The sequence below is a fragment of the Aulonocara stuartgranti genome, assembly GCF_965226115.1.
Source record: "Aulonocara stuartgranti genome assembly, chromosome: 23".
NCBI lineage: Eukaryota > Metazoa > Chordata > Actinopteri > Cichliformes > Cichlidae > Aulonocara > Aulonocara stuartgranti.
The window spans coordinates 18,447,465-18,458,917 of NC_138958.1; the positions used below are offsets into that span (position 1 = coordinate 18,447,465).

Genomic DNA, 11,453 nt, shown 5'->3' on the forward strand with positions numbered 1-11,453 from the left:
ACCCTGGCCCTGAGGTCGTCAAGCTTGTTCTCCAGTGACTGGACGTTGGCGAGCAGGATGCTAGGCAGAGGTGTGCGGTGTGCACGAGCTCTCAGCCTGTTCCTGACGTCGGCTCGCTTCCCTCTAGGCCGCCGCCGCTTCCCTTTGTTCTCCCTCAAGATCTCACTCGGCCAGCTCGGATCCGGAGTTAAAAACTTCGAATTGTGAGTACATTGTATACCAATAGAAACTAGAGTGTCACTGTCATACCTAATGTACCCAATGGTGATGATTTTGCTGATTTAGAAACGCTGAAAACTAACTTAAAAAACAAAGACAAAGAAAAAGTGGTCGGAGCAGTCGTATTATTATTATTATTATTGTTGTTGTTGTTGTTGTTGTTGTTACAAGTAGAAGTAGTACTATTAAGTGATTTATTTATTATATTAATGATTTTCTGAATGTGTTTTTATGTCATGACAGTCAAATCTACAAATAAATAGATAAGCATAAAAAAAAGATCTTTGGTTTGCCGACTTTGCTTCAACATAAGGTTAAAAAAAACCCCAATGTTAATGCTCTCTCATCATTTCTCTGTCATCTTCCTTTGTTTAACCTTGTTATGTCAGTGTGAATGCTGCTGAATTTCAAGAGTTGTATTTTCAACCTTTGGGTGAAAATTAATTTAATGTTTTTAGCACTAGATGGAGACAAGTTACCTTCAAGGGAGAGTCAGATTCCTTCCCAGTGAAAGAGTTTAGTTCCTTCTGTGCTTTTACTTACTTTTATGTATGAAGTGATGAGTACTTTGATGTCTGATAGTGTAACTTAATGGTTCATTGCTGTGTTCGGCATAATCTTCGGCTCTTCTTTCTGTCATGTAAGAAAAAGACTGAACTCTGCTTTCTGGTTTCAGAGAAATGTTTAAATTTTAACAAAAGCAAATCGACCATGACACTTAGACTTTCTATGATTATTCAGAATCATTTCATGAAAGGAGCCAGTTAAGATGGATCGGGCATCTAACACCGGGAGGAGGCCCTGGGGTAGACTCAGGATGCACTGAAGAGATTATCTTGGCTGGTCTGGGAACGCCCGGACATGCTGGAGGAGGTGGTCGGAGAGAGGGAAGTCTGAGCTTCTCTGCTTAGACTGCTGCCCCCGCAACCCGGGGAAGAGCAGAAGAAAATGGATGGATTCATAGCTGGATGGATGGAATTTCATGTATCAATGAGTTCTTTTCAGAAGTTACAAACTTGAGCAATTTATTCTGAAAAACTCTACGAGCTGAAGACAGGTAACCTCACAGAAATACAAACATGATGCTTGTTAAACATAAATACATTTATAAACATGACACTGTTATAAACACTTTCCTGAACCACCACATCCAGCCTCTTATAATGCTGATTTTAAAATACTTTGACTTTTATCTTAAGCCTTAAATAATGCTGAACTCAGTTACATTTATGATATTCTCTCACTTCTCGTCCTGGACATCAAAATTCCTCAGAGAGAAAAATTGTGGATGTAGCTTTTTGCTGCTGATGTCTCAAAACTGTGAAACAGTCAACCTGTAAAAATAAATACTTTTAAGCCATTGGTTCTGATATGTTTTCTGAAGGGCTGAAGGTCAAATAAAATAGCAGCGATTTGATGAATGAATTACAAATCAGACAGGACAGAGTTTCTATGAGAGTTACAGCAAACTGCAAAAACATAGTTGCAGGTGATAATTATTGTGCTCTGGAACTCCTGTTTTTAAATTTCATGTGAACTAAGTGCTGTGGAGACATTTTTAATGGTAAAAATGTTTTCTGCTGTGAATTTGGTGAGGTGACTGGAGAGCTCTATGAATTATAGGTCTGTTTTATTAACACTTTATTAAAGGCTTTCCTATGACTGTAACTTCTACACATCTAATTACTATAATGTGACGTTTCACAGGGCACCATGGGTCACTAATCATGATTTACTGAAGCCATGATGTCCTAACCTAATGTCCAAATTAAGAGAGATTCGTTTTAGCATAAAATTATTAAAATCATGATTAATTACAGCAGCAGCACGGCAGCATGGTGGCACGGTGGTTAGCACTGTTGCCGCACAGCAAGAAGGTCCTGAGTTCAATTCCACCATCAGGCCGGGGTCTTTCTGTGTGGAGTTTGCATGTTCTCCCCGTGTTTGCGTGGGTTCTCTCCGGGTACTCCGGCTTCCTCCCACTGTCCAAAGACATGCAGCTTGTGGGGATAGGTTAATTGGATAATCCAAATTGCCACTAGGTGTGAATGTGAGTGTGAATGGTTGTCTGTCCCTATGTGTTAGCCCTGCGACAGACTGGCGACCTGTCCAGGGTGTACCCCGCCTCTCCCCCTATGACAGCTGGACCCTGAAAAGGATACGCGGAAGCGAATGGATGGATGATTAATTACACAAAAATATTTTAAAATGCCTGCTATAGATAACGAAAATAGTATAAGTCTTTAAATAGTGTCATTAAAAATTATGCCTGTATATTATATTATATATTATAACAGACTTTCAAAATGCAGTATTGAGACAGACTGATGAGTCCAAAATGTCTGCATTAATAATAAGGATCACAGTTGAACTTCACACTCTTGGCTGTTGCTATATACTGAATATGATGGCAGAAAATACAACACTAATATCATGCCAGGAACTTACATTGAATCCAAATAATTGCTCTTTAAGTTTTATTTAGTTGCCAAAAACATGGAATAAATGATGTAGTGATATTCTGATATTGTGACAGCCACAATCAACACATACCGGTTAGCCTTCTATTAGTTTCCATGAACAGTGGTCTAGAATTCAGCCACATTCCCTGAAATTTTATATTATTATTCTGTTTTTGCTTTAGTCTGCCCCTCCACGCAGTTTTATTGTGTTATAAACATAATAAGTATAAAACATTTATTTAATTATCAACCCCCATATCCCAACATCAAGCATCTATAATTTTCAATTAAAAAAGTTTTGGTGCAAGGCTGTTTCCAAAGATTCAGTTTTACTGATTTTGTTGTTAAAACTTGGTCTTCCTGTCATCTCGCTGAACTAACCCTGCCACAGCCTGACGGGGAGAGTTTGTGTTTTAGAGAAGGCGACATCACATGACACCACTGTTACAGAAAGAAAAATCAAAATGACAAAAAAAAAACTTTTTTATGTTTATTCTGCTGTTCTTATAACTGCTGAGTTTATAATTGGACTGAATTTAAATTTCTATGAATTTTACCACTCTCATTTGTAATTTTGTTGTTATTCCGACAACCTATTTCATGTTTCTACAATGTTAATATAGTAAAGCTTTCTTTGAACAAAATAGGGAAATAAATAGCATATTAAAAAAAACAACAATAACAAAAAAAAAAACTAACCACATCATCATTGATGTAGAACAGTTGGAGTCCATCCTTGGCTTTTATCTAAGGAGGCTTTTGAATGCAACGCTTTTACTTGTAACGATATATGCAATGAAATGAAGGTCCAGATCAACCACCGGCAAACCAAACAAGACAAAGCAATTGTTTATAGACTAAACCATCCATAACTAATTAATGAATCTATTAATCATGAAATCAGTTACAGGGAAATTTGGAGGAAATTGTTGCCAGTATCTTTGAACAAAAATGAAATATTTAATATGAATTTAAGGCTTTTGGATCTTTTGGGAGGACAAAACACATCTTAAGATTTGGACAAATGAATCAGGTTTATCCATAGATCAAAGTGGTGTTTTGCTTTGTTTTGTTTTTTGCTTCGTTTGTTTCCTTCTTCTAAAAAAATGAGAGAGAGAGAACAGGAAACTTCCAGATCCATGGCAGACCCATGAAATAAAAAGGTCACTGAGTTTTTCAGAGGCTGATAATCCAGTTTGAGTCTGAAAAGTTAAAAAGATGAAGTGGACGTCAGATTTTCAGGAAGTTTTTTTCTATTTTATGACACAGTTTCTTACATGTATGTACACTGAGATCCAAAACACTCAAAGATCCACTGAGCACTAAACTAATGTCTCCTTTACCTCAAGTAGTCCATCAACCTCAGGCTGTTAGAGGTTTTTAATTTCTTCGGTACTACACGGTGGTTTCTCCCTGGCTGCTATTGATCAGTCTTTGATAAAAACGACGCCACGACTGTAGAGTTTTCCCTGACCAGATCCAGAACCCTGATGTTATGCCCACAATAAGGGTCATCAAGTACTTGATCATAAAGACGGTGAAGTCTGGCGTGTTTGATGCAAAGTTTGATGCTGGGCATGGCACAGCAAAGTGCTTGCAGGTCTGCATGTGCCAGGTTACCTCCCACTGCGATCTGAAGGCCTGCTCATAGAAATGGCAGGCGATGACAATGGTGGCAGGCACTGTGTACAGCACGCTAAACACACCAATTCGCACCATCAACTTTTCGAGCTTCTCGGTCTTTGTGCCGTCGTGCTTCATGATGGTGCGGATACGGAAGAGTGATACAAAGCCAGCCAGCAGGAAAGAAGTTCCGATGAAGAGGTAGACAAACAGAGGCGCCAGCACGAAACCACGCAGTGCATCCACGCTGTAGATCCCCACGTAGCAGACACCAGTGAGCAGGTCACCGTCCACCTGTCCCGTAGCCAGGATGGTGATGGTCTTCACCGCTGGCACCGCCCAGGCTGCCAGGTGGAAGTACTGCGAGTTTGCTTCAATAGCCTCGTGACCCCATTTCATCCCAGCAGACAGGAACCAAGTGAGAGAAAGGACCACCCACCACACGGAGCTCGCCATGCCAAAGAAGTAGAGGATCATGAACAGGATGGTGCAACCCTCCTTCTTGGTGCCTTGAGCCACCAGCTTGTAGCCATCCTCTTTAAACCTATCCACACACACTACTTGGTCCTCCAGCAGGAAGCCAGCGCTGTACGCCACCGCCACCATGAAATAGCAGCCTGATAGGAAGATGATTGGTCTCTCTGGGTATCGGAACCGCTTCATGTCCACCAGATAGGTGAGGACAGTGAAAAGGGTGCTGACACAACATAGAATAGACCAGGTTCCAACCCAGAGCCGCCCAAACTTTAGCTCATCCTCTTGGAAATACATCAACCCATTGGGTTTGGAGGGCTCACAGGGGGAGCCACAGTCCTTCACTCCGAGGAAGTGATAATTCAGGTAGGAGGGCACCTGGAGCTGCAGGGGGCAGAAGAAAGGCTGGTTGCCCCAAATGTATGGAGGAAAGGTCACAAGCTCAGAAAGACTTGGGGTGGGGTCCGAGGTGGGGCCCTCGGTTTCGGTGGTGTTTTGACCGACGCAGATCTCTCCTGCCCCATGGATGGGAAAGTTCTCACAGCGCAGTCTCTCAGGCCACTGGAATCCAAATTTGTTCATGAGTGCCTCGCAGCCCTGCCGAGCCCGCTCACACAGAGATCTGCAGGGAGGGATTGCCTGGTCTAGAACGGTGCAGACCGGTGCGTACATGGAGCACAGGAAGAACTTAAGGTCCAAGGAGCATTGGACTTTGACCAGAGGATAAAATTGGTGCACCTCGAGCCCGGCGTCCTCCTGGGTGGTGTGCCCCAGCAGGTTGGGCATGATGGTCTGGTTGTAGGCAATGTCAGTGCACAGGGGGATGGAGATGGGCTGGCAGAAGCCATGCTCAGGGATGGAAATTCCTCGATCATGCTGACTGTTGCAAGGCTGGAAGAGATATACCAGAGTGAATCCCCAAACCCACCAGCAAAAGGAGCAGTGTCCCCCCAAAGCCATGACAGCAGATCCAACTCCAAAAAAGTTTGATCAACTTTTAAAAGGTTTTAATAAAGGTTGCAAACACAGTGCAAAGACCCCTTTATTATTCAACTAATGTTAGAAAAAAATATTTATTCAAAGTATTTCAAAGTATAGTCCTCTCTTAGGAAAAGGTGATGGTCTGCTTATGAATCCTTTCAGAGTCATATCTCAAAGAAAAGTCCTTTCTCTCACACAATGAAGCAGTAAAACTCTCCCTGAGAGTCACCCACAGTCCAATGTGGATCAAGTAGTCTGGACTGCAGTTAAGTTTATCAGTAAATCCACAGCTTGTCCGTCTGTCTGTGAAGTTGCCAGACCTCTATTCTTTCTCCTCAGTCTGCAGGACCCTTCACACTCTGTCTGTTTCTGATGGTTTTCAGGCACCCCTCCCTCTCCCCGCTTCCCCAGCAAAAGAGCAGAGTGAGAGGGGGTTCCTTGAAACCAGCCTCCTCTGCTCCAATCACACACTTTGTTTTTTCAGGAGTCTCCTGGCTGATTGGTCACTGCTGCTGAAAGGGGGCGGGGCGTTGCTAAAGGAAAGCGAGTGTAGGAATCCTGCAGAGTTTAACTGTTTCTGTTTATTTCAATGAAATAAAGAAGAAATCCTCCTGTGCATTCAAAGTCAGGTGGAAATAGTGTAAGTGCTCAGTACTTCTTGCTTCATTTTATGTGCAGGTTACTGATGGCAAATTGTTTCCTAACCAAATAAAACCTTTCTATTATACTCATTCATTTAGCACATATAAAAACTAGAGTGGTTTTCAGTCAAAGCAAACTGAAAACAGAAGTATAACATAATCCTGATAGAGAAAATGTAACAAATACAAAGTATTTACAAAATAAATATTTATTTATTTTTATTTTTATATATTTTATTTATTTATTTGTTTATTTTATAGCCTTAAAATTAAAGGAGTGAAGCAAAAAATTGCAACAAAAACTTTAAAATATAACATCAATGAGTGAATATCTACAAATAAAACAAGAGTGGAAGTCTGGCTTCGGTCATTAAAAGAAATCACAAAAATATCTTTGGAAGTGATCATTCTGCACATTCATTATGTTCTTATTGAATCTTATCTATCATGTGTCTATCAGCTGCTTCTCCTCAGAGACGAATAAAGTTTCCTTTGAACCTGATTGAACCACAGCTGTGAAACAAACACAATTACACTAAAGTTAGACTCTTTATTCCCTACATTCATTTTTTCTTTTCAGTTTAACAGATGCATGAACTCTCAGACATCCTTCAACAACAAACTTTTCATCTTCTGTTCCATTTGTCTGGTTTGTAAATAGGTGACTCAATTCTGTCTTATTTTCTGCTTCTCGAGAAAAAAAACTTTTTTAAATGCGCTTGTGTCAACTGGTCATAATCTCATGTGTTTTCCTTTATAACCACCTGGACAGATCAGAAATCTCAGCAGATGTCTGCATAAGATTTCACCAAAACTTCCTGCATGTTCAAACATCTCACACATTTCTGCTGCATCTGGGTGGAAACACAAAGGACACGACCTTAAAAGTAGCTCAAACCCTTACCACACTAATAAAATGATTTAAGTTTCCAACATGTTGAGAAAAACAAACATCTTGATATCAGACTTCCTCCTTCTTTGGCTCTGCATGACTGAAACTCTTTTGTGTATTGCATGCTTATGTCAAGAGAATGTTTGTCCTACCATCAGATATTTAGTGTGTTTATGGACTCGTGAACCTTTTGGAACTCAAGAAATACCATCACTGAAACATTTGTTTATCACTAATGTTTTGTTGTATTTTGTTTTTTATTGGAGTGATAAGTGTTTCCTGTCAGGTTCCCTGAAATCCATCATGAAGACCGTTAAAGACAGGAAAAAAGAAAAAGGCAGGAACTGACAAAATGTGATGTGGAGCTAAAAAGCAGACGTGTGACATAAGAATATGGCAGGCAATTACAACACAAGACAATGTACTATGTCTTTTTAAATTTTTATTTAAAATGAAACACTACAATTTAATTTCCTCTTAGAATAAAGAATTAGTGAAAAGCAACTTTCTGTCAAAAACTGTAAATATTGTGATTATTCAGTGAAAGATTTATTAGTACTTCCATATTTTTCTTGACATTACTGCTTATTTAATTGTCCTTTACTCTTATTTTGATCGTTTTCTTCGTGTCATTGTGATCCTTCAAATTAAACCACACCTGTTATAGGAAACACAAAAACATGAAGACGATAGAAAAGCTGTAAAATGGTGTTTTTATCTCCTCCGCATCTGTTTGACCTTCATCACACTGAACTTTACTCGTCTGCTTCTCGTCTCTCTGTCAACATGTTGATCGTGTAAACCAGCTCGTGCAACAGTTGCATCAGACACAAATGCAGATGCAGCGGCTCAGCGGGAGGAACGATGGACGCATTAAGAGCTCAGGGCATCACACTTGACTCCTCCTCCCATCAAACATCACACAAGGTGGTGGTGGTGTTAGGGGGGGGGGGGGGGGGGGTACTGCTGCTGCTGGGCTTCATCCATAGTTGACTTCACAGAGTTTCTCCAGCTGTGGGAAGTTGCTGTTTTGATTCTTACATAGGATCATTGGATTTAAACGCTAGAAAACCAAAAGTGTTTTAAAGTGAGCACCAGAGACTCACTTTAAAAAGCAATGGTGCACTAGTCATAGTGTTGTGGACTTTGATCTCAAAAATAGCATAGTTGGTGTGGTGATTAAAGCCCTAACTGAAATTTAAAAATGTATTTTTCAAGTCTTATTGCGGTTTGGGATTTTTCTTATTTAGATTTTAAATCATTTCTGTTCTCATTTTTTTTTTAAATTTTGTAATCTTTGGGCTCTCTGACACCGCTGTCAGCTTTACTTCCTGTCTTTGTTTTTCCTCCTTTGCTGACAGTCTGTCCAGCTCACATCGCTTTCACCCTTGTTCATTGAAAGACAGCTGAGCCCTGCACAATGAAGCGAGTTCAGCTACACAGAGTATCTTTCTGTTGCTGGATTCACTGACACTAACATTGCAAATCATGATAAGCGGTCACACGAAGCTTGTTACTCATTAATGCTTCTTTTGACCAGTTCCAACTTGACTCAACTCTACTCAGTTTTGGTCATTTTGCCTTACAATTGAGTACCGCCTAATATGTGTGGGGGGATTATAGCAACATCCAAAGTCCTGTGACGCCATCTGTATGATGTCAAACACAACACAACAATAGACGACTTTGAGGCAAGCAGGTATTAAAAAGGACCTGGTACCTGGTACCAGGTACGAACAACTAATAAAAAATCCTAAAAACCAGGCTGTAGGTTAACCCGAGGTTTTCCCTGTATGTTCACGTGGTGTCATCGGACAAATCAGTATAAACTGTGTGGATAAGTCTTTTTACAAATGAAGATAAATCTGGAATAGCAGAGAAAAATGAAGAGGTTAAACACACAATAGAATAGAATAGAATAGAATAGAATAGAATAGAATAGAATACTTTTATTTGTCAATTTCTTCAAATGTACTTGCCATACAAAGGAATTGAAATTACGTTTCACACTGTCCCATGCGTAGGCATTGACAACAATAAGGTGCAGATGCACAACAAAAACAAAAACAGCCCTAACAATAAGGTAATAAATAGTAATATAATAATATAAATAGTGCTAAAAGAATACTAAAAATATATATATAGCAGCAGGTGTGTGCAATTGCAATGCAAGTCAGGAATGTTTTCAGTTCTTGGTTCAGAGAGTGTTTCCTTGTTGGAGAGTGTGCGTGGGTGGGGGGGGGTAGAGTCCAATCTGTCTACTATACTTCTGCCAATCTGGTGATTCTGCTGGCTGGGAGCCGGGAGGGAAGAGAGTTCAGCAGTCTCACAGCCTGGTGGATGAAGCTGTTGGTGAGCCTGGTAGTGCGGGAGCGGAGACTTCTGTATCTCTTTCCAGAGGGCAGGAGGCTGAACAGACAGTGCGCGGGGTGGGTTGCATCGTTGACAATTGTGATGGCTTTGCGGGTGAGGCGAGTGGTGTAAATGTCTTGCAGGGAGGGGAGTGGTACACCAACTATCCTCTCAGCTGTTCTCACAATGCGTTGTAGAGCTTTTCTGTTATAGTCAGTGCAGCTACCGCCCCACACAGTGATGCAGCTGGAGAGGATACTTTCAATAGTTCCTCTGTAGAATGTAGTCAGGATGGGTGGTGGAGCACTTGCCCGCTTGAGTTTGCGCAGGAAGTAGAGGCACTGTTGTGCTTTCTTGGCCAGTGATGCTGTGCTGGTGGTCCAAGAGAGGTCCTCACTGATGTGCACCCCCAGGAACTTGGTGCTGCTCACCCTCTCCACCGCAGCGCCGTCGATGGTCAATGGGGGGTGACAGGTGTGGCCTCTCTGGAAGTTGACAATAATCTCCTTGGTCTTACTGAAATTTAGCAGGAGGTTGTTGTCTCTGCACCACGTGGTCAGGAGCTCAACCTCTTTCCTGTAGTGGGTCTCATCGCCCTTGGTGATGAGCCCCACCAGCGTTGTGTCGTCCGCAAACTTCACAAGGTGGTTGGAGCTGTAGGTTGGTGTGCAGTCATGTGTCAACAGGGTGAAGAGCAGAGGACTGAGCACACAGCCTTGTGGAGCCCCCGTGCTCAGGGTGATGCTGTTTGAGACCTTGTTGCCCACACGCACCGCTTGAGGCCTCTGGCTGAGGAAATCCAGCAGCCAGTTGCAGAGGGAGGTGCTGAGGCCCAGTCTGTCCAGTTTACAGATAAGTTGTTGTGGTATTATGGTGTTGAATGCTGAGCTAAAGTCTATGAACAGCATTCTCACATATGAGTCTTTCTTGTCCAGATGAGTTAGGGCTGGGTGGAGGGCAGAGCAGATTGCATCTTCTGTGGATCGTTTCAAAGTCAAAGTCAAAGTCAACTTTATTTGTCGATTCTTCCACATGTACAGGACATACGGAGAATAGAAATTGCGTTACTCTTCAATCCCTAGATAAATAGCAAATGAACATTTAAATATATTTAAATATAAAAGTGATTTAAAAAATGCAAGTAAAATAATTAAAAAGTAAAAATTTAAATAAATACAATTTTACATATAACAAGAAAGCTATACAATATACAATATAATGGGTAAGTGACATTGAGTGTAAACCAGGCAGAGTAGTGCAAATAGGCAAATAGTGCAAATGGAGATTTAGTAGTGTACGGTAAGAGAAAGTGTAACAACAAAGTCTTATGAGGTAATGGCAGTCCAATGCTCCACAAAGTGACTGGTAACTGGTGCAGGCCAGTGAGTGAGTCAGAGAGTGTGTGTGTTTGTGTGTGTGTGACAGAGTTCAGTGAGACCGTGGAGGAGAGAGGGGAGAGGGGGCAGAATCGGGAGGGAGTTGAGCTTCCTGACAGCCTGATGGATGAAGCTGTCCTTCAGCCTGCTGGTCCTGGCCTGGAGACTCCGCAGTCTCCTCCCCGACGGCAGCAGCTTGAAGAAGCTTTGCATTGGGTGTGTGGGATCAGCCGCTATGCAAAGGGCTTTTTTAGTGAGACGGGTGCTGTAAATGTCCTGGAGGGAGGGGAGAGAGACACCAATGATCCTCTCTGCAGCTCTCACTATGCGTTGGAGGGTTCTATGACAGGACGCATTGCAGGCTCCAAACCACACAGTGATGCAGCTCGACAGGATGCTCTCGATGGTGCCTCTGTAGAAAGTGTGCATGATG

General features: G+C 41.7%; 1 protein-coding gene across 1 annotated transcript; it reads right to left on the reverse strand.

Annotated features, from left to right (window-relative positions):
- Positions 1-1,227: 1,227 nt before the first annotated feature.
- Positions 1,228-6,135, reverse strand: LOC309701434 (frizzled-7-A-like). Its single transcript, XM_082525616.1, has one exon. The coding sequence runs from the start codon at positions 5,736-5,738 to the stop codon at positions 4,077-4,079; it is 1,662 nt and encodes a 553-aa protein (XP_082381742.1). The 5' UTR covers positions 5,739-6,135; the 3' UTR covers positions 1,228-4,076.
- Positions 6,136-11,453: the final 5,318 nt, after the last annotated feature.